The sequence below is a fragment of the Papio anubis genome, chromosome 12 (assembly GCF_008728515.1).
Source record: "Papio anubis isolate 15944 chromosome 12, Panubis1.0, whole genome shotgun sequence".
Taxonomy (NCBI): Eukaryota; Metazoa; Chordata; class Mammalia; order Primates; family Cercopithecidae; genus Papio; species Papio anubis.
The window spans coordinates 57,168,560-57,191,889 of NC_044987.1; the positions used below are offsets into that span (position 1 = coordinate 57,168,560).

At 57.1% G+C, this 23,330-nt stretch overlaps 1 protein-coding gene across 1 annotated transcript in view; it reads right to left on the minus strand.

The window, feature by feature from the left end:
- The window catches only part of CAPN5 (calpain 5), a 57,551-nt gene that overhangs the window by 21,316 nt on the left and 12,905 nt on the right, over positions 1–23,330 (minus strand). Inside the window, exons 2-3 of the mRNA XM_003910451.5 lie at positions 18,367–18,566; positions 9,239–9,370 (exon numbers count right to left, since the gene is read on the minus strand). Of these exons, the coding sequence (XP_003910500.1) occupies positions 9,239–9,370; positions 18,367–18,531 (297 nt within the window). The 5' untranslated portion in view covers positions 18,532–18,566. The remainder of the gene's footprint in view (positions 1–9,238; positions 9,371–18,366; positions 18,567–23,330) is intronic.

A 23,330-nucleotide genomic window follows, 5' to 3' on the forward strand; every position in this document is an offset into this window, starting at 1 on the left:
TGGTTTGGTGCCTTCCTACCCCAAACCCTTGGCAGTGCCCAGATGGCACCTCCCTCAGCACAGCTCTCTGCACACCCCACATGGAGGCAGCTCTGGGGCTACCAGAGAAACAGTCAGAGCTGGAGGCTCCTGGCCAGCCTCAGGAGATTCAGTGAAGCCCCTGATTATTCCAGGCCTCCTCTTTGGAAGCTGGCAGGGGCTGGGGGAGTGTGGGAAATGGCCAGGGAGCAGGTGCTCGAGGCTGTGAGGGCTTGTGAAGGGGATGGGGGCTGATGGCGAGAGAATGCACACCACCAAGGCCAGGGCACAGGCTTTATTGGGGACCTGCAGCAGGCACAGCAGAGGCACTTAGGCCCCAGGACAGATTGGCTGGGGAGATAGGCAGTCGGGACTAAGAGGGTCCCCAGAGCTGCAGGGAGAGCTCAAGCAAAGAGGCAGAAGGGCAGGGCCACTGTGCATGGGCCTGGCCTCCCTGCGTGCTCAGCAGGGCAGGCGACGGCCGGGACTTCTTCAAGGCTGTCCCAGAATGGGCCCCAGAGCTGAGTCAGAATGGACCAGCGCTCAGCCCACAGCCACTCTCTCACTGTCCCACCCACAGAATCTCAGCTGCAGCATGCTGCCACAGCCTGCACACCTCCAAGGTGGGGCTCACCCTCCCAGCAGCCCCAGCCTTGGGGAACGGCCCTGACTCTCTGGCCCTCAGTGCATCTGTTCTAGAGCCGCAAGTTCCTTGACAGCTCTGTTTCATGAGGGGAAATGTCTTGGACGCATCTCTGACTGGCTAAGGACAAAACACAGGACTGGCCTTAAGTCAGGGTGCTGGGGACAGTGGCTTAGCTGTACTTGGCTGATGTTAGGTGCAGGTCAGGCACTCCCCCAAAAGGGGGGCTCTTTGGGACTGTGCAATGTGAAGGGGAATAAGGCTCGGAGCCAGAACTGAATCTGATGAAAATTGTGCCTCAGTTTCCCCATCTGTTTGGTGAATGAGTTGCACCCAATGACCTCAGAGGTTAGCATTCTGCCGTCACACCACTGCTGCCTGCAGTCCACTTGGGACCATCAGCCATCGTAACTGCCCACCACGCCTTCACCCTGCGCCCCTCAGCTGCACTGAAGAAGCCCAATAAATGCCAACAGATGCTACCTCAGGACGAAGCACTTGCCTTCCCTGACCTGCAAGCTCAAATGAGCCTGACTCCCCAGCAGGGGATACTTGAGGCCCTGGAGAATCCACTCTCTCCAGCTCCAACTTCCCCTAAGGCAAAGGGAACCCCCTTTACTAATCCACTCCCTGTTTCACTGTCTGAACTGCAGTCTCCTAGCTCAGGAAGCCCCCAGGCCAAGGTCATCAGGACCAGGCCCCCGTTAAGAGCCATCCTTGAACCAGCAGCAATGACGAACAGATAATCTAAAATTGCACTTGTTCCTGGGGCAAGAATAGACCTCTAGAATACATCCATATGAATATAGCACGTTCTCTCTCATGGATATGTGTATGTAGAGACAGATCTCTGTGTAACCTCCCCCTTCACTTCTCCACCCTGACGTCAGGTCCAGAAGAGCCACAGCTGGGCCTCCGCAGCCTCCAGGGCGCCAGCCACTCTCCACTGCCCAAATCCGCCCCTGCAGCAACCCTGCCCCACATCCTGAGGGCTGCCAAGGTGTTGTGGGACCAGCAGCCCAGACACAGACTCCGGCAAAGGGCACCGAGGCCAGGGAACAGTGAGTGCCGGCTTGCTGGACTCCCCGTGGAGACTGCCCCATCACCTCCGTCTCCCTGACTCTGGAGGAAGTGGATGCTGGGTTTTCAATCTTCGTCTGTGTCTCTCTTGGTCTTTCTCAGTCTCTCTCTCCCACAATGAAGCAGAGAGAAGGCAGATGGCCCCGGCCTCCCTGTCCATGGACACTGGCCCCGAGCAGGCCTCTATTGTCTAGAGCAATGCGGCGGCCAGTCCAGCTTGTAGGCTATGGAGCCTTGGAATCTTCCTCCTGTGAGCCGGAGTGCTGGCACCAGGGAGAAGCAGAGGAGGAAGGGCGTGGGACTCAGGGGGCTTCTGGGCAAGCCCAAGACAGGCTGAACAGTGAGAAGAATGGCCCCAAAAGTATAGGGGGGAAGATGGCAGGGGCAGGGGAGAGCACAGGTGGGCGAGAGGAAGGCAGCAGGCACAGATGCCATCAGAGCTGGTTAAAAACCACGGAGGCCTTGAGGTTAGTGGGTTCCACACCCTCGCCAAAGGTGATGAGGAAGTACATAACCTTGCGGATCTTGGCCAGGTCCGACAGGCGCTCCCCAAACTCCAGGGCGTCGGCCTCGTTCCAATCCATGGCATCCGAGTCCTCCTTGCGCCAGAAGATGGCAGTGGGGTCCAGCAGCTGGCGCGTCATGAGGTTGGTGAGGTCAGGCGTCCAATTCTGCGAGGTGCCTGTGATGGTGACCTTGCCTGGTTTGTCCAGCACGACATGCCAGCGCTCAAACTGTAGCCGCTGCTGCTGGGTGAAGTCGAGGCGGTACACGGACTCCACTGGCCGCAGCAGCTTCTCCCCGTCCTGGCGCTTCTCCCCACGCTGCTTCAGGCTCTCCACGCGTAGCCGCATCTGCCTGGTCAGGTCATGGTCCAGGACCAGTGGCATGTCCAGTTGTGGCTGCTGCGGCCTGTCCTCCGCCATGGCCCAAGTGCTGCTGCCACCAATACCAAGGACCCAAGTGGGCTGGAGCCTGGAGCCGTGGAGAGAAGAGGCCACCAAAGGGGTGCCCCGCCTACCTTCTGCCCTTCCCTCTTCCCCTCCCTTTGTCACTGGCCCTTCCCAGCCCCACCCAGTTCTCAAAATGGGGTGTGTGTGAGGGGTGGGAGTCCCCATCTGCCTCCACTCCAGTCCCCACAGAAGCGATAATGCAGGCCCTGCAGGCAGGCGGAGGGTGGCAGGCTCCTTGGGGACCAGGTCGCTGATGTCAATTGCTGTGGCAACAGCCCTGACTACTAGGGCCGGGCTGGGCGCTGGCTTGTTTGTGAAGATGCGAGCACTTCGTAAGTCAGTGATGGGGAGGGCGGTGGGGAGCAATCCTCACTGGAGGTACACAGGAGAGGATGAAAGACCCGCAGGACCAGGTGGAGAGGCCAGGACCAGAGAGAGCTCAGTGATTGGAGATCTGTAGTCACCTAAGCCAAACCTTGGAGTCACCCCTGACACCCGCCTCCCCCTCACTCCTCTACACCCAATCACCAAAGTCTGTCGATTCTGCTTCCCAAACACCCTGGGACCCTTCCCCTCCAGTCCCACTGCCAGGATCTCAGCCCAGCTACCACATCTCACCCAGACCCGTAGTTCTCGAGACTTGAGTGAGCATCAGACTCACCCTCAGGACTTAACACACAGATTGCTGGACCCCCTCCCAGAACTCCTGGTTTATCAGGGCTTCTGAGAATCTGCATTCCTAACCACCTCCCAGGCGACATGCTGCTGGGCCAGGGACTGCGCCTTGAGCATTACTGACCCAGGTGACACTGGCGGCTGGCTGTGCCACAGCCCTGCACCATGGCCACCACAGGACCAGGCTTCACTTCTACCCAAATCCCACCACTTACTCCACCTGAATTAATCCTCAGTTTCCCGCAGGAGACTTGCGGCAGAGGAAGAATCTGGCAAATGTTTATATCCCCAGGGCCCAGGGCAGAACCAGGAGCTCAGCCTTTATACTGGGGAAAAGAAAGAACCGGAATGTGTGAGTGGAGCTGCAGTTGCGGAGAGGGTGGGGATGGGAGTTGGAGAGTGGCCGTCGCCACAACATGCCACACACAGAAAGAGGACAGAGTCAAGGCCAAGGTGTAACAACGGAAAACAATCTGAAGGGTCTAGACCACAAGCACGCTCAATTGTGAGACGGTGGCTAATCAATCAGTGGGATCCTGGGCTACCTGAACAGCAGAGGGGCACCAAGGCAGACAGAACACCTGGTCCTGTTAAAACCACACTGCAAGCCCTGGGTCAGCTCTGCAGGTCATTGGCAGCAATTCCCCCAAGGGTATTTGAGAGAACCATACAGCTAGAAGTCCAACTGCCTGATCCTCACAGAACCTTTTGCTTTGTAGCTGGAGGGGCAGGGGAGAGGGGAACAACTTGGCTAAGGAACTACCATGGGAGGCGTGCCTTTCCTCCATATGGGGGAGCTGTTTCTATCTATCCTTTCCAGCACCACATTCTGCTTTTTATTTGTTGAATTGCTCAGTTTTTGCTTGTGACACACCTGTCCCGAGAGGGTAGGAAGTGTGTCTTGTCATCACTCTAGGCCAGCACCAAGAACAGGGCCTGCCATACAGAAGGCCTCAGAAATGCTTGTTGAATGAACGGATGAACGAACAAATGAATGAATGAATGAACAAAAGAACGAATGAATGAATGGATAAACAAAAGAACGAATGAAAGAATGAATGAATGAATGGATGAATGAATGAAAGAACGAATGAATTAACAGATGAACGGATGGATGAATGAATGAACGGATGAATGAACGAATGAATGAATGAATGGATGAATGACTACATGAATGATGAATGAATGAATGAATGAATGAATGAATGGATTAACGGATGAATGAACACATGAATGAACGCATGAATGAATGAATGAACAGATGAACGAAATGAATGAATGAACGGATGAATGGATGACACTGACAAGGGACAGGTGATGTGATGGACCATGGGGCCCAAGCCCAAGGCCAAGAGGAAGGTGGACAGGTGGGGAGACAGTACATAGGTACTGGCCAGGGCCAAAATGAAGAGTAGCGGCAGGTAAGTGTCAGGGTTGGAAGTGAGCAAGATGGCTGGAAGGTGAGGTCAGAGAGACTGGGCCTTTGGCTGAAGACCTCCAGGGAGAGCAGTCCTGGGCCCAGGCTGTGGCATGGCAGCAAGTGACCGAGGTGGCTGAAGGTGAAGGCTGATGGAGAGGAGATGAAGAACTAAGACAAGGGTAAAAGGGCAAAGCGAGAGGGCGGACACAGTAAAGCCTGGGACACAACAGTTCTCGGGGTAGAATGGGCTGGGAAATGGGAGGAGCCAAGCCCTTTGTGCCCAGGTGACTGGCCAGGGCAGCTGGCTGATGGGGACAGCAACACAGTGGGCTGAGTTTGGGAGCCCAGTGAAGAAGCCAAGTGCTTGTATGGAGACGCCATGGTCCGGAAGCAGCACTGGGGAAGGAGGATCCCCTATTTCTGGATCCTGAGGGATGGGGTAAGGGGGGTGTGATCAGCTTCTACTGATGAGGATTTAGGGGCACAAGACCCCTGGGGAGGGCCTGAGTAGAGTGGCACCGAGCTTCAGGAGGCTGAAGGTGGAGGACGGTTGTGACGGGAGCTTGAGTCTTACAGATTGGGCAGGAGGGAGGAGCGGTGGGAGTCAAGGGAAGGCCTGGGGAGAAAGGGATGGAAAAGGGAGGGGAGCAGGCAGATGGGGTGGACTGAGGCTTGTGGGCAAAGGAGCAGGCAGGATGCAGGAGGCTGCGTCTGGGGGCTGGGGCCACTGATGTCCACAGACCTCTGGGCAGCCATCAGACACCTTGGGAGGACCCACCCAAGGCCGGATGTAGCAATGAATACAGAGGAGAAAAGCAAGCTCTAAACTTGCAGATGTAATTGCAAAAATGCATACGAGAAAACAAAACAAGGCTGGGCACAGTAGCTCACACCTATAATCCTAGCACTTTGGGAGGCCGAGGCGGGTGGATCACCTGAGGTCAAGAGTTTGAGACCAGCCTGGCAAACATGGTGAAACCCCATCTCTACTAAAAATATAAAAATTAGCCGGGTATGGTGGTGGGCACCTGTAATCCCAGCTACTCGGGAGGCTGAGGCAGGAGAATTGCTTGAACCAGGGAGGCGGAGGTCGCGGTGAGCCGTGATTGCACCACTGCACTCCAGCCTGGGCGACAAGAGCGAAACTCCAAAAAAAAACCAAAACAAGCAAAATCCTCTTTAACACCAAGTGGAAAAAACACTAGAAGGAAACACAGAAAACCCTTAACACTGATTGTGTCTGACAAATTAAAACCTTAAGTGACTTTGTACATCCTTGTACTTTTTCAAGCCTTCCGTCCCCAGGACCTACTACGGTTCTCAGGGCACAGCTGGTGCTCCATCCATGTGTGCTAAGGGAACTGCTTGATAACTAAAGAGCAGGAACTGCTAATATAACCGGGTCAGGGACAGAGTGGGAGGCATTTTTAAATGCTCTCACTGGCCTCTCCCAGGCCCCACCCAGGGTTGCTCACCCCAGCACTCTCTCCTAGAGACAATCAGGCATTCGACTGGGACTCTGGTCACTTCCATGCTTTTTTTTTTTTTTTGGCCAGGAGCTGCCTGACTCCCCCTGGGCCCAGGCCTGGTCCTGTGGCTCAGAGCAGGCATCAGGTCTGCCCCTGTGCCCGGGGCTGCCCCAGGCTCCAGAGAGGTGAGCTCACAGCTGACCTTGGCTTAGGCCAGGCCAGGACCAATGGCAAATGTTCAACCAAACTGTTGCATCCTGATTTCAAGTTCCTAAAACCTGGTCACCTGAAGTCCACTGCCCTGCCCTCAGGGAATGTACCATCAAGTCGGGGAAGCTAAAATGCCCCCATCAGGGACCCGTAGGATCAGGGCACGAGGCTAAGAGATGTCTGGCAGAACAGAGAAGCAGATGGGGCATCTGGAAGGGGGCAGGGGAGGAAATTTAACAAGTGCAGAGAGTGTGAAAGGCAAGGGTTTGCCTTCCTCCGGCCCCTTTAATCCTCCACAACCCTGGGCGCTGGAAAGGTCAATTTACACTGAGGACAAAAACAGCTAGCAGCGGACCCAGCCAGCATCAGATCCAGGTCAGGCTGGCTTCCAATCCTGTGAGGGGTAAGGGTGGCTTCCTGTGTGGGGGTGTGTTGGGGGCATATGTGTCGAGGGTGTGATGCTCAGTGTGTCTGAGGCTCAGAATCCCCAAGTGTGAGGTGGGGAGGGCAGGGGTGCAGCTCAGGCTGGGCAGCACCCCCACTGCCCTTCCATGGAGAAAACAAGGAGGCCCTGCAGGGCAACAGGCCCAGAAAGTGAGGGGTGACAACAAACAGAGCCCAGTCAGCAGGGACGAGGGAGGGAAGGTACAGTAATGAGCTCTGCAGGGCCCTGAGCCTCCTTCTGGGATCCATGGGCTAGCACCACAGCAGCACAGGAGGCAAAGCGCAATTAGCCAGGAGCGCCCAGACCCGCCCTGGCCTCCCTGGGACCCAAGCTGCTGTAGATCAGCCTCTTGGCCCTGGCAGCCTCCCAGCCCAGCCAGGCCAGGTGCCCCAACCCCCTGCAATAGGAATCTTTGGCCCACAGATAAACACGGGCCTCCTGCCCGCAGTCCTGGGCCCGCTCTTCACTGGTAAGAGGCAGAGCTGCACCAGGAACCGCTTGGGGCCAAGCCCAGGGCAGAACACACAGGCTTCCACCTACAAATGGCCAGACGGATGGCCTCCCCAGGAGAGGACCCAGTGGAGTGAGGCCCAGAGCCACAAGGCCCTGGGAGGTCTGGGACAGCAAGGCCGACCATGGGGCTGCTGGGTGGTAGCTGAGTCCAACAATTTGGAAAGGAGCTCTGCTCCCCAAAACTCTCCTGAGCCTTCTCTACTCCACGTCCCTGGTGGCCTCAGCAGGGACATATACGTTGGGCCAATTCTGCCTGTGGGGAGCTCACCTCATGGGGGAGGTGAAAGATAAAACAGGCAATTACAGGGCAAGGTGGGAGGGGGGGACAGCCCTACAGGATGCCCATGTGCCCCTTCAGCCCCTGACTGAGCCCTCATCTAGCACGGGCTGGCCTCTAAGGCAGGGGGACCTTGTTCTGGGCTCAGAGAAGGGGGTGGGAGCCTGGAAGCTGGAGAGTGAGGGCCAGCCCGACACCCAGAGCACAGAACCAGGCTCCAGCCCTCTGTGGGCCTTCAGGCATAGAACTAAAATGAGCCAATGGGTGGCTCTCGGAAGCCCTCCTGGCTCAGGTGCCCCATGAATACCCACATCCACACGCTGCAACTGTGGCCTCTGCCAAGGCCCCAGGGGCCCTACAGCAGGCAGGGCTCCTACCCTGCAGGACCATTGGGGCTAGGCCTCAGGGATGCCCACCCTGGAGTGGCTTTGAAGGGTTACACCCCCGTTCTGCAGACTCAAAAGCAAGACACCTATCAGAGTCTCAGCCTCGCCCAAGGGCACTGCTCCCTCTGACGGCCAAGGGATACCTCAGAGAATGAGGAAAATCTCAGTCTTGCACAGGAGTACCTTACCTGTATGTTCTATGATATTAATTATCATAATGCTGGTAGGCACAGCCACCTTTGGCCAAGCACCATGCCACACAAGGCTCGTTGAGTGCAGCATCTGGTCCCACCCTCACCACTCCCCAAGAGACAGCCACTCCGATTGTCCTGATTTTGCTGATGAGTCACCTGAGGCCAGCTCCAAAGCTACCAAGCGCTGAGGCTCACTGCCAAGCCTGGGAGATGCAGGTGTCCAGTGCTCCTCAGCCCCACTGCCAGCCCCTCCCAAGGGATGGCAGAAGGGCAGGGATGAGCAAGGGGCCATGACCAGAGTCTCCCTGCAGTCCCTGACAATAATTCTTCAGGAAGCCAGGGTCTGCCTCCACTCTGGTCTCCCTGCCTCCTGTGCACTGAATCTAAGGCCCCTCTGCCAAGTGCTGGGATAGGAGGTTGGGTTGCAGGACCAGAGCCCATTCTTTCCAACCCAAACCCTTTCGCCCTAGTCCAGAACACCAGAGCTTGGAACCAGGAGTCGTGAAGCTGGGGATCGCCAACCCACCCTTGCTCAACAACTGGGAAAAGTCAGGCCCAGAGGAGGACAGCGACCAGCCGAGTCACGCAGCAGGTCTGTGTCCGTCAGGGGTCTCCTGAGCCCCACCAGAGGTGTACACTGCACACTAAATGTGATGCACACAGCTTCCACATTTCACAGGTGTGTGTTAATCCACCAAGTGTCCCCAACAGCGGGGACGGGGAGAACATATCAGAATGACCTTGGGAGCCCCACAGATTCCCAGTGCCTGCCCAGCTGGAGGGTGAGGGATGGCAATTCTGACGCTCGGCCAGAACTGGGGTCCCCCACCCCATCCCTGGCACAGGCTTTTGAAAGTCTCATCTGCCACGTTCAGGTTCCGCCTGTCTGGCAGTGAGAGCCGCAGGCTGCGTTCACACTCCCCAGCACCCTGCCCCACCCTGCCCCAGGCCTCACCTTTTGCCACAGCGACTCCCGGGAGGCAAGTGACGAGCAGGCTGCCACAAACCAGCAGTTGCCCACCTGGCCCTGGTGCAGGTCGTGGGAGCTGATGCCATCCACAAAGAGGCGGGGGTCCTCGCAAATGTCCTGCAGAGACGGTGAGGAGAGAGCGTGAGGGGCTGAGGAGCATGCGGATGCCCCCCATGGCAGAGGACATGGCAGACACAGACATGACAGACAGACTTGCTGTGTGACCGTGAGCATGGAGAGTCACCTGCCTCCCACCACAGACTCGGGGCCCCATGTGGCCCATCTGCTCCCTGCTTGCCCCTCACCCCGTGGTCCTGCCTGGGATCCCTCTCCCCTTCCTGGCTGGAGAGGGCTCCTCTGCTAAAGGTTTGCTGATGAAGAACCTGTGGGAAGACGTCAGAGCGCCAGACCCAGGGCACTGCCTTCCTTCTGCCCGCTGCGCCCCTCCCTAACCAGCAAAAGCTCTGTTCCCTTCCGTCTCCAGCACCAGCAGCCTGAGTGCCCATCCCCGCCAGCCCACAGGGGCCCAGCAGGATTAAGTGGGGTGGGAGTGCAGGCATGGGGCAAACACCCAAATCCCATGTGGGGAGCACAAAGTGAGGGGCCAGTGGGGAGCAGTGGGCCAGGCCCCGCAAGGCACTTGACTCATACAGTCTCATATCTGATCCTCATGCCGCCCAAGGAGCGAGGAGTTGTCATTCCATTGTATGGGTGAGGAATGGAGGTTCAGAGAGGGACTGTGACTTGTCAAAGGCACACAGCAAGCAAATGCTCAAGTGGAACAAAAACTCAAGTGGAGTAAAAACTTCGTCCGCTCCCCTCCCCTCCCCTCCGCTCTCCTCCCCTCCCCTCTTCTTTTCTTTTCTGACACAGTCTCGCACTTTTGCCCAGGCTGGGGTCTGGAGTGCATTGAGTACAGTGGCGCAATCTCGGCTCTCTGCAACCTCCACCTCCTGGGTTCAAGCAATTCTCCTGCCTCAGCCTCCCAAGTAGCTGGGATTACAGGGGCCCACCACCATCCCCAGCTAATTTTTATATTTTTAGTAGAGACATGGTTTCTCCATGTTGGCCAGGCTGGTCTCAAACTCCTGACCTAAGGTGATCTGCCCACCTTGGCCTCCCAAAGTGCTGGGATTACAAGCATAAGCCACCGCACCCAGCCTCCATTTTTATTTTCTACAGAGACCGGCGGGCATGGCCCAAGAGGCTGCTCCATGAGACGTAGCCAGGGAATCCGGCCAGGGCAGCCACTGACCAGGGAATGATCCATGAGCAATTGGCTGCTCTCAGGCCCAGCACTTCCTAATTTCTGGAAGCCCCTTGCCCTGCCTGCTAAGAGAGAGGCAGCCCAGGGGGGCTCCAGTACCAGTTGCCCTCTGCACCTGACCCTGCCCCAGGGGGGCTCCAGTACTAGCTGCCCTCTGCACCTGACGCTGCCCAAGGAGCTCTGGCTCGGGTTTTCCACCTCTTCCTGCGGTGGGGGTATTTTCCTTAAAAGCCCCCTGAGGCAGTGCTGTGAAAGGCAAAAGCATGGGCTTTGGTTTCAGACTGGAGACTGAATTCCAGCTCCTCACTCGGCAGTCTGGCGAGCTCTCTGTGCCTCAGCTTTCTGATTTATAAAGTAGGAACAACGATTTCTTTATGTTGTTGGATTTGGGGTTTTTTTTTTTTTTCTTTTTTTGAGACATGGTCTCATCTGTCACCCAAACTGGAGCGCAGTCACAATCACAGCTCACTGCAGCCTCAACCTCCTAGGCTCAAGCGATCCTCTGGCCTAAGCCTCATGAATAACTGGGACTGTAGGTCCATACCACCACACTCAGCTGACTCTTAAATTTTTTGTAGAGATGAGGTCTTACTATGTTGCCCAGGCTGGTCTCAAACTCCTGAGCTCAAGCAATCTTCCCACCTCAGCCTCCCAAAGTGCTGGGATGACAGGCTTGAGCCAACGTGCATGGCCAATAATTTCTACTTTGCGAGGAGAAATCAGTGTATGTAAAGTACTAAGCCCAGGGCCTGACCCAAAGCGAATGAAAGTCTCCTTCAATGTTCACGTGCTAAGAAGCTATGCCCAGACCACCATGGGTGGCTCCAGCACCAAGAGATGCAACCAGGAAGGGTCAGCTCACCCTGTGTTCCCGCAGCTGTAATCATCCCGCCCCAAGGCCTGAGCTAGGGGTGGGGCCTGGCCTGATCCCTAGCCCTGGCCCAGGGAACAGAGCAGGCCCCTCCTCCTCTCCCATTGCCTCACTGAGCTGAGGAAGCCACTACTCCCCAGGGGTTGTGGGTATAGTGGAGGGTGGGGACCGGCAAACACTGAGACATGCCTTTCATGCACCAGGCATCCTGCTAGCACCACAATCCATCCTCACCACGGCACTGAGAGGTCGGCAATAGTTCCCTTTTACAGATAAGGAAACTGAGGCCCAGGGAGGTTGAATACCATGCCCTGGCCACACAGCACGGGCAGATGGCAGCAGCCCTCTGCCTGCCTCCACTCCAACAGGCACTCCCCAACTAGTTCCATCCCAAGAGCTTCTGCGATCCTACCACAGGCGGCCAGCAGAGGGCGGAAGAGGCAGGAAGACAGAATTTGAATGTCTGCTCCCTGTCTACTGGCTGTGCAACTTTGGGCCTCACCCATGCAGACGAGATAAATGACCATCCCTGCAGGGCTGTGTAGGGACTCTACAGATCGTGGCGCAGAGCAGTGGCAAGGGAAAATGGGGCAGAGGGCCCCTAGTTCCCACCAAGATGGGGACCCTGCCTGTCATCTCTGCCCAGAATAACCAGAGTTTTAGAGGGTCAGAGAAAAGGCTAGAATGCCCCCAAGGGCATGAGCAGCCCCTGAGACCTGGCCCCTCCCTCCAGTTGGCACCACAGGGTGCCCCAGGGCCAACCTGCACAGCGGCTTCTGCAGAGCACAGGTCTAGGAAACCCAGTGAGGCCACCTGCTCTCATCCATTCCCAAGGGCACCCCCTCAGGAAGCACAGGCAGGAAGAAGGGACTCGCCTCCCCTCCCCGCTGCCCTCTTATCTTCCCTCCCAGCCCTGGCCCACACCCCACAACCAGCCCATCCTCTGAGCCAGAGGGAGCTATGACTTAGCTTCTGTTCCCTGAGGCCAGGAGGGCAGGCAAGATGGGGAAGGGAGAGGGGCTTCCATATACGGAGGACCCCAGCCACATCCCTGGGAAGAGAAACAGCTACCACCTGCCATCACCAGGGTCTATGGCAGGAAGTGACTCAGGTGTCCCTCCACTTCAGATCCTCCCAGCCAGTGTCCTAAGACAGACACACGACTGCCCCATCCCACAGAGGAGGAGGGTGAGCCCAGGACAGGGCAGTGATGTCCAAGATAACAAGGCAAGTAAGTGGGCCAATCCGATGGGATGCCCTAGGTCTGCTGGGCTCCCAACCACGGTCTCCCCACACTGAGCACCACAGCTGGGGCAGACCTGAGGTGCAGATCCAACCAGATCTGGGCCCCAGAACAGGGCTCTGGCCCCAGACACTTCTCCAGTCCTTGAGAGACAGACGGAGCTCGGGAGTCGCGATTCCCAGATTCCATCACCCTGACTTGCTGTGGAAGAGCAGGGACCTGGGGGCAATTGTGCAGCCTGGGAAGGAGCAGACAGAGCAGAAGGCAGCCAGGCATGTTCCCACTGCCAGGAGAGGCTCAGGGTCACCAGCTCTCACCAACAGAAGCCACCTGAGGTTGGTGGCACCTGGAGTCTGCTCTGGAATCCAGGGGCCACCTTGGGGCACCTGTAAAGGAACAATAGTAGAAATATCTCATGATGACTGGGCACCTGCTATGTGGCAGGCACTGTGCAAAACAACCCTGTGAGTTGGCACAGTTGGCATCCCCTTTTTACGGATGAGGAAACCAAGGCACAGAAAGATTAAGTCACTTGCTCAGGGCCACACAAGAAGAGGTGAACTGAGATTCAAATTCAGGCGGTCTGGCTGCAGTCTCCAGGTGGACTAGGTTGGTTTGTTTGTTTGTTTTTTAGATGGAGTCTCGCCCTGTCGCCCAGGCTGGAGTGCAGTGGCGCGATCTTGGCTCACTGCAACCTCCGCCTCCTGGGTTCAAACAATTCTCCTGCCTCAGCCTCTAGAGTAGCTGGGGCTATAGGCGCCTGCCACCACACCCAGCTAATTTTTCTATTTTTAGTAGAGGCAGGGTTTCACCATGTTGTCCAGGCTGGTCTCAGGTGAGCTAGGTTTTATGGGTGACAAAGCCATCCTTCCTTCACCTGTCTCCCTGCACCTGTCCTAACCCAGATTAGGGGGTATCTCACTAGACAGCAATGAGACCAAGGGGTTGGGGATGCCCAGGCCCTCACCCCTGCCACCATGGGGCCAGGCTTCTCAAGTCCAGTGTTTGTCCTTCCGCTTTTCCTGGGCCACTGGCTGGACATAGGTCATAGAGTAAGTGAGGGAAGGTCTCTGCCCACAGGCAGGGACCTTGAGAAGGAGCCAAGCCCTAAACCTCCATGTGAGCAGGGCTGTGACAACAGGAGCCAGAGATAAATCAGAGGAAGCTGCCTGGAGGCAGTGATGCTGGCAGAGCAGGCATGGAGAGTGCTGGTAAGCAGGAAGGTTCAGGAGGGAAATGGAGACCCGAAGTGTCCTGAGGCAGATGCTGCCTCCAAAGCGGTCCTCAGGTGCCCAACCACCTGTGCTCCCTTCCATCCCTGTGCATACTCGCTGGGTTTCCTTAGGGTCCCCACCACCAGCCTGTGAGCTCCTAAGCAGGGCCCAGGCCTGATTTTGCCAACTTCCAGGTTTAGCAAAGCTTGGCAGGTTCCACTGGGGCTGCGGACAGGTCCCTGGGAGGGAGGGGGGACAAAGCGGTGCACAGGATTGGGCTGTACGGGGCTGCCCCTGAGGGCTGGAGGTTGGCCATTTCTCCAGTCAACACAGCTCTAGGACAGCCTTCTGCACCTGCAGTCACCGCTCCCCTGCTCAACCCCTCCCAGCCAGTTAGACCAGCTTCACCTGACAGGCCACAGCCCAGCCCACCTCCCTTCTCCCTTCGTGGCACAACAAGAAATTCCAGTTTCTAGTCCTGGTGTACAAGGCAAGGCAAGGCAGCAGACTGGATCCATGGCACCTGAGCAGAGGCTCCCTCCACGTCTGTCCTCCTCCCCTACTCTTTGTCCATCCAGTTTCACCCCAGTCACCTCCCTCCTGGAATCTAGGATCACAGAAGGAATGAACTAGACAGTGGGAAACAGGTCCAGGAAGGACGCGGGACTTCCATCTGGAACTGGAAAAGGAGCTGCAGCCTACGGCCCATCCCCTCTGCAGAAGACTTGCCCTCCCCCAGCCCTATCTCCTTCTCCCCCATGGCGGTCCCCACCCTTCAAGGCCTCTGAAAGCTCTCTCTGACCCCACTGAACCCCATCTCTGAGCACATGCCCAGAAGGGGGTCATTCCTGGGCAGTTGCCCACGCCTCCCCACGCTGCCAGGCCTTGCTGCAAACTGCCTGTTCTGTGGCATGAAAAGGCCTTATGTTCAGGGAGCCCAGGAGTAGGGCCATCTCCAGGAAATGGCTTGATGGATAAGAGTCCCAGGGACTGGGCTGGGGCTGGGGCCCCCGAGACTGCCCCGGGGGAATTCTGGAGGTTCCAAACTGGCGTCTGTTCATTGAACCCCCACCCCTTGTCCCCTCTGCATTCCACCAAAGGCCCTCCAGGCTCATACCCAGATGTGGGAGAGACAGCACACTGGATGAGGGGACGCTGCCCCCACAGTGGTGACAGGAGGCCGCCTACCAGGGCCCTAGCCCTGAGCGAGGAGAAAGGACACCCTGAGCTCCCAGGCCTGGGGACAGTCCCCATTCTCCACGTATCTCCTCAGCCAGGCCTGTGAGGGGCCGGTGAATGACCACTGTACTGGAAAGAACAAAAACATAGCGAGCCTGTGGGCAAAGGGTGTGGGTTCAAGGCAAGTGCCCAGGTCAGCACCCAAGAGGACAAGGCCTGGTCCCACCTGCAGAGTCAATAGGAGATGGGATGTCCCAGCCAGGGTGGTTCTAGGTCTCCAACACAGGGTTGCCAAGGAGAAGACGAGCAAGAGAGGGGAACCAGTTTGTCACCTGTCTCCCATGTGTATGACACCACAAATACCTCAAGTCATTTCAGTTTCCAGAAACTATGACCAGCAAGAATTATCCTTCCCCAATTACAGATGAGGAAACTGAGGCCCAAGTAGGAGTGACTTGTTCAAGGTCACACTTCTAGTGAGGTAGGGCCAAGGCTGGAGTCAAGTTCATTCTGGCTCAAAAACTAGCCTCGGCATTCCATCTGAGAGGCAGGGAGGCTGGGAGCCTGGTTGAGGAGATCCTCCAAGAACAGAGCAGCCACTATAAGGACCAACTCAGCCGGGGGCAGTGGCTCACGCCTGTAATCCCAGCATTTTGGGAGGCCAAGGTGGATGGATCAAAAGGTCAGGAGATCGAGACCATCCTGGCTAACATGGTGAAACCCCGTCTCTAATAAAAATACAAAAAATTAGCCGGGCATAGTGGCGGGCACCTGTAGTCCCAGCTACTCGGGAGGCTGAAGCAGGAGAATGGCGTGAACCCGGGAGGCGGAGCTTGCAGTGAGACGAGATCATGCCACTGCACTCCAGCCTGGGCGACAGAGCGAGGCTCCGTCTGGAAAAAAAAGGACCAACTCAGAGAAGAAGCTGGAGGGGATGGACGGGCATGCATGCAGCACCGCTTCCCATTTGTAAACAGGCGGTCACAGGTAAGACTTCATCAAAACAAGGCTGCCTGAGGCCAAAGTTCCCTCTCACTGGCAAGCAGCTGGGTGTTACTAATAACCCACTGGGCTGGGCCTGCCTCACTGCTGAGCCAAGACTGCTTGACTTCCTGCTCCACAAACCTCCCATCCCATTAGTGGGGCAGGGGCTGCCTGTCCCGCAGGCCTGTTGCCAGCCAGTAGGTAGTGCCTACACACACGGTTTAGGAAATCCAGGCAGTGCCATGGACCATCCACCCCAGCCTGGTCTGAGTCCCTATCGATGCTGTCCCATGGGCTCCACTCACACAGCTCTCTGAACACCAGCCACCATATGTTCTCTGCCACCTGCCCCCATATCCAGGACAGGGCAGCTCTGCGTGTCTGGAAAGGGCAGCTCTGTGTGTCTGGAAAGGGCAGGACACCGAGTGAGCCAGCAAGGAAGGCAACGAGAGGAGGAGGTGTGGCAGGGCTCCTGAACCCGCAAGGAAAGGGGCTCAGAAAGGGCAGCTGACTCCCCTGGTTCACGCAGCGGGAGAGTACCAAGTGGGCCAACCTGGCGTCTCCTCCTTTCACCGAGGCAGGCCCAGCCTGCTCCTGCCAGGCCTCACCAGCCTCTTTCCAGTCCATCTGGGCAATGGCCAGAGGGCAGGAGGGAGTCAGGATGGGGGCAGCCAGGCGATGGAGTGGGAGGAGGGTGAAGACCTCGAGTGCCCAGCCCTCCCCGCCACAGCGAAGGCCTCACAAAGGCCCTTTGAGGCCAGCTCCCTCTCCACCTACTTGACAAAGGAAGAGAGGAAGGCGTGGGAGAGGGGGCCCAAGAGGCAGAACTCTTGTGGCCAGGCCAGGAGGCTCCTGGGCCTTCCAGAGAGTCAGTACAGGGCCAGAGGGTCTGTTACAGCTCTTGGGACTGAGGTCAAGGGCACCAGGGGCCCTTTATCTGGTGTCAGGAAGGTGGGATGCAGGGAGGCAAGGCTCCTGGGTCCTCACCTACCCCTGCTAGCAACTCATGGGCGATCTAGGACATGCACCTTCCTCTCTTGGCCTCAGTTTCTCTGCCTCTCAAGAGTCCAAGGACATCTACAGGGTATTTTCAGTCAGAAGGGACTCGAGATCATAGCCTGGGAGGGAAACTAGAAAACTACATTTCATTTTCCCAAAAAGCCCAGGGGATCACAGGGAACTTTGGAAAATGCAAATCTGACCCTATCACAGGCTGCTGAAAGCCTTTGCCTCAGAGGGACCTCCCTACCCACAGAGTAAGGTTGAGCATCTTGGCCCCAGATCTGTCATCCCGGGCACGGCCCTCCGCAGGCCCACAGGAGCCTGAGGGGCTCCAACCTGTGAGTTTCTATTCCCTCTGCCTTTTCCCTCCCGGCCCTTCGGGCAAAAGCATCATCACCCTTCACCTCCAAGACGCCGCCTCTGATTACTGGGCTGCGGGAGTCACAGCCTCCTCCGGCCCTGAGCATCCTTGAGACAGCACGGTCTCCTGCACTGTGAGGGGATGGCCCTCACAGTGTCACCAGCACAGCCCTGGAGGCCAAGGAGGGGCCTGTGCAGTAACCTCCAGCCGCTTCCCCTCCACCCAGGCCACCAGGGACCCCACTCTGCAGGACCCACAGACAAGCAGCGAACCCCTCCCCAGCCCACCCTCATATCCAGGAATCGGGGTTCATGGGGATGAAATCACACCACAAGGCCAAACATTTCTGTGTAACACACTCTAGCCTCAGGGACCAAGAGAAGCGGTCGGAGAGATGCCACCTGTTCATAATTATCAATAGCCATGGTCCCGTACTGGCTGCCAGGCTGTGTGTGGAATCTGGCATGCATTACCTCTTTTAATTCTCACAACCACCCTATGAGGTAGGTACTACTATTTTTTTTACTATTATTATTATTATTGATTAATCATCATAATAAATACTTTTCATTTCTACCACAAATGACTATATCAAAATCATGATGATGATAATCAGGAAAGCAAATTCCTTACATTTGGATGTCAGTCTACATTTTACTAAAAACGGTCTTATCCACATCACCCCATTCTTATTCCAAAAATGACCCTCGGTGGGGCTGAGGTTACTGCCCCGTTTTTCCTGTGAGGAAGTGGAGGCCCTGAGAGGGATGAAGGCCTGGTTGGGCCTCAACCAGTCCAGTGGTGGGCACAGGATTACAGCCCATTCTCTGAGCTCCCCATCCAGATCAAATCTCACCATTTCAGCACCCTCACTTGCTCAGCAGCCTGGGGCTAAGGATGCCTCCTCCCACCAATCCAATGTCCCTGCAGACCCAGCCATGTGGGTGGACCTAGGCCTGCTCACCCAGCTCCAGCTGGGACCAGACACTGACCTTGGGCCGCTTCCACCTGACAGTGGGCCCTGGCGTGCCCTTATAGTACAGCGAGTCGTCAGTGGCAGGGAAGAGGGGGTCCTCGAAGAGCACCTTCCTGCGCAGGCAGTCCCGCCTCAGGGCCGAGTAGTTCTGGTCCTCATAGGGCTTCACGCACGAGAACATGGTGGTTGCTGCCTCAGGGAGGGAAGGGGGAACACCTGGACAGGAGGGCAAGAAGACCGTCACTCGTGGAGTCCCTGGGTCCCTGCTGTGCCCTGTGAAGTGGACATCATCAGCCCCATGGTACAGGCAAGGAAGGCTCAGAGAGGCGTGGAGCCTATCAAAGGTCACACAGCTGGTATACGGCAGAGCGGGACAGGCACCGACCAGCCTGCCTTCACAGACTGGATTTTCTCGTTTCTGAAGCTCAGAGGCGGTACCAGGCCCGCAGGCCACTCAGAGCTCAGGCCTGGCCCAGACCGCACCCACCTCGCTGCATTCCTTTGACCAGCCTTCCGTATACCTCCTCAAACAGAATCAGACCAGTGGCCAGCCCTGGCAGCTCCTGTGCCTCCCACAGGAAAACAGCGTGTGCCTCCGGGTTTCCCTCCCCTCCTCTAAAGAGTGGCACATTTCTGTCTGGTGTGGGAAAACCTTGCCCCAGGTACCCCTCTTGGCATCATTCATTCATTCTCTCCGGTCCTCCCCGCACCATGCTGCCTTCCTCACAGCACCTCGGAATAGATGCCTCCAATTCCGTAGAGAGCAGGCCCATGGCTCCTTAACCCTCCCTCCATTCCCCAGGGGCCCTGGTGTGGGTAGAGGGCAGGGCAGGGCAGGGCAAGGAACAGTGGCTGGCAGGGCCTGCATATCAGGTGCGCCGAGAGATGCTCAGACAGCCAAGCGCCTGAGTGACCACCCCATTTATGACTCCCCCACCCCATCCCTCAAACTCCATCTGGGCTGCGGTGCAGCCCCACAGCACCCGGTCTCCTCTTCCTGGGGCCTGCCCAGGGTAACAGTGCAACCCTTTTGGGGTAAAGGCCACAATTTCCAGCCCAGCCCTGACGGAAACCAGGGCAAGGTAGGCTGGCTGTGGGAGCGACATCTGAGAGCAAGACCGAGTGAGTGCCAGCCCCAGCGGCACCGCCCTACTGCTGGGTGACGCGGGACAGGTCATGTGAACTCTCTGGGCCGTTTTCTCGGCTCAGTGATGGGAACTACGCAGCGCTGCTGCACCTCCTGGAAGGAGTGAACCCATTAACTGAAGGCTGAGGAGCCTGCCAAGCACGCCAGTGGGAAGAGGAGTGAGGCAGAAGGGGCCGAGACACCCGGTGGTCCCAAGAGACACTCCTTTTCCCTGGCCAGATGTGCGTGTGTACTGCCTGCCAACAGTGCCAGTGGGCACACGGCTGCCAGCTTTCACAAAATACAACTGAGGCTCAGTGAGGTGAGGTGACCTGCCCAAGCTCCCCCGGAAACCTGGTGTCTGGACAGGGACCCAGATCCTCCGACTTCAGTACCACCGCCTTGGCTGTGTGACCCTACCGCTCTCACTCAGGGTCTCCCCACACACCGTGGCTGAGCTGGGGCCTCACTGGGGCCTCACGTGGAGGGAAATAGGGAAGGGAGAGACAGGAAGGGAAAGAGGCGAGTTCGGGTAGTGAGCACGGGCACGGATGGACAGCAGGGAGGAAGGGGGGCCATTGTCCCCCCCACCTGCCAAGGGAGCTGACAGCAGTTGTCCCCTGCTCTGCACCTGAAGCCATTTCACCTTCTGCCCCCACATCCGTACTGGGGCAGCTTGTGACCTCAGGCCAACCACTTAACTTCTCTGGCTGCCCCTCCGCCCAGGGAGGCCAGCAGCCCTGCCCCCTCCCACCCATTCTCCCTGCCTTGGAGGCCTAAGGGAGAGAGAGGAGCCCACAGAGCCAGCTCCTGGGCTTCAGGCTTCTGGCACAGTCACCAAGGAGCATCATTAGCACCACGGGTTTCCGGCAGGGTCAGCTCGGGAAGCAATTTAAGCTAAAAGAATTAGATCAGAGAAGCTGAAAGCAGGAGCCCAGAAATCAGCTCTTGCAATTCCAGTGTTTCTGAGCCTAGAGGGCCCAGAGATGGGGAGCAAGCTCACCCAGGTCACACAGCCAGGCTGCTAGAGAAAGAGGGTCTGGGTGTTCTCCAGGCCAGGAAGGGGCCAACACTGTTGGGAGGGTCCACTCCTGGGGAGGACGGAAGGGAGGGAGAGGCCACAAAGGGAGAGCTCAGCTAGGCCAAGGGCTGCACAGGGCCAGGCCTGGCTGGCTGAGGGTCTGATACCATTGCCCCATTCCTCCAGCCTCACCCGCCTGCCAGGCTGACCTTGGCCTACTTATGTGAGGTTCTTCTGGCCCCAGCCCTTGCACAGACTGCCCTCTACACTCTCCATCTGCCCCAAGGTCACCTCCCAGTGTATCTATGGGGCCAACACCCCAACAGGGTCAGCTGTCCTCTGCTAGCTCCAGGCAAAGCACTGAAGGCCACAGACAGACCACGAGGCAGGCAAGCTGCTCCACCCAGGCCTTTTCTTTCTGAGCCTGAGCTTAGGCCCGCAGCACTTCCTGTCTCCCTGGTGTTTTCAGCTGTTTGGGCCAAGCAGGACCACCTGAGCTTCCCAGCTGCCCTGTGCGCCTGCCCTCTTCCCTCCTCCTGCCAGTCTCATCCCCACCATTCTCCACCCTGGGCTGAAGCTCCAGGGCTCGGAGCTCCTCGCAGCTCCCACAAAACTGTTTCCTCAGGGCCTCTGCACACAGTGTTCCTCTGCCATCCTGTGCCCCTGGGACAGCACCCATTAACACTGTACCCCATCTGCACATGACTTCTCTGCCTCCCCAGCCTACCCCATGCCCCTCCGGGGCAGGGGCCATGTCCAGCTCCTCTCTCTATCCCAGGGTCCAATGCCGGGCTCCAGGGACTGAGTAGCTGTGTTGCATGACCCAATAAACGTGAGTGCAGGTGGAATTCCTTCAAGAAGAGAAAAAGGCTCAGAGAGTGGCGGAGGCTCCCAAGGGGAATCAGCTTTCCACATCATAGCCGCCAGCACTCAGGTCTGCTGCAGCAGGGCCCACCCCTTCACCCTGGCGCAGGCCTGGCTCTCCTCTCCTCCCCTCCCTGATAGCTGGGTGCCAGCCAGTGCCCACACCCCCACTATCTAGGCTGTAGCCCTAGCACATTCTGCTGCAGCCCGGCCCTTCTCCAGCATCTGAGACTCGGCCCGGACCCCCGCTGCCCTGAGCAGGCCGCATCACCTCACTGGTCTGCATGCTCTTTGTCTGGAAGAGACAATGTGCCAGGGCCTCTGGGCCACTGTGAGGAGCAAATAATACCCCACCATGCAGAGCGGCGGCACTCTGTATCCTTTCATGCTCTGCGCCCTGAGGACTGACAATCTCAGGCAGTCGACATCTGGGCTTCACCCACGATGTGTCCAGACCCCTGCCAGGCATGGGGGGGCTACCACAACTTGGGGTTCCTGTCTGAGTTGGTCTAGTGTGGCCAACAGACACAAGGCCAAATGAAGTAGGTCTCATTCAGCAAGAGGAAAGCAGGGAAGCCTCCACCCAAGCCCGGCCACAGAGGCAGGAGAGAAAGGCCATTCCCGGCAAAGGAAACAGTTCACGCGAAGGCTCAGAGGTACGAAAGACATCTTTATTACCACATCAGGGCACCCCCTAAAAGGAGTACAGTGCTAACCTGGGCCCTGCTTTGGGAAGCCTAGGAAATGAAGTCTAGAGGCTTGAGATCTGCGTAAGAGGCTGCAGACTCTGGACAAGTTCCTTGATGTTCCCATCTACAAAATGGCTTAGCTGGTCATCATCTCCAGGGAAGGCTCACTGGTATCAGCCCTCCTCCTCCTGTGGCCAGGGCAGCGGTGAGTCAGACCCAGCCTGTACAGCGAGGCCTCTGTGGACCAAGAGTGGAAGTTCGGAGTTGGATCAGAATGAGGGGGCTGGGGGTGCTCACTAGGGAGCTTCAGGAACCCAGACTTCTGGCAGGTCAGTCAGATCTGAGTTTGCATCCCAACTGCATCATTTAGCTGCTGTGTGTCCTTGGGCAAGGTGGGAACCCCTCTGAGCTGTCAATCAGCAAGCCTCCTCTGAGCCCTTAGAGGTTCCAGCCTCTAAGGTGACAGACGACAGAAAGAAAGTGGCATCTGTTCCTAGGCCTGCCTTAGGGAAGCTCAGTCTGTCCTCACCTGGGACATGGTTGGTACTCCTCTTCCAGGAGGCTGTGTGGCCTAGTCTGCTGTTCCCTGGACCTGCTGGAGGTGGCAGGGACAGCCTGGCTGTGTACAGGATAGAATAAGGCCTCATCTTCCAGTGGCCTGATACCCGTGCGCCTTCCCTGGACCACCTAAGCCATTTTGTAGATGGGAACACCAAGGAATTTGTCCTTGAGGCAGAAGCCAAGGCCAGGCTCCAGAGCTGTGTGGAGGGGCAAGTCACTTACCCCTCTGAGCCTCTGAGAGACGGGGTCATGGAGCCAGCATCAGCCCCAGGGGTATGATAAGAACCAAGGATACAGCTGAGCCCAAGCCCAGAAGCAAGAGGGCCTCAAAGCCACCATGGGCCTCAAAGCCACAAAGGGCCCAGAATAAGCAGAGCCATTTGAAAAGAACAAGCTGGAGGACTTACACTAAGTAACAAGGCTGATCACAAAGCTCACGGGGTATTGTCTCACAGACCAATGGAACAGAATATAGAGTTCAAAAATAAGCCACAAGTATAAGGACACCTGATATATGACAAAAGAGCTGCCACAATGCACTGGGGAAAGGATTTATCTTTTCAATAAATGGTGGGTCAATTGGCTATCCATAAGGAAAAATAGTCATCTTACCCCTACCTCAAACCGTATACAAAACTTATTCCAGATAGATTTCAAATCTAACTGAAAGGTAAAACAATAATGCTTTTAGGAAAGAACATGAGAAAAACAGTATACCC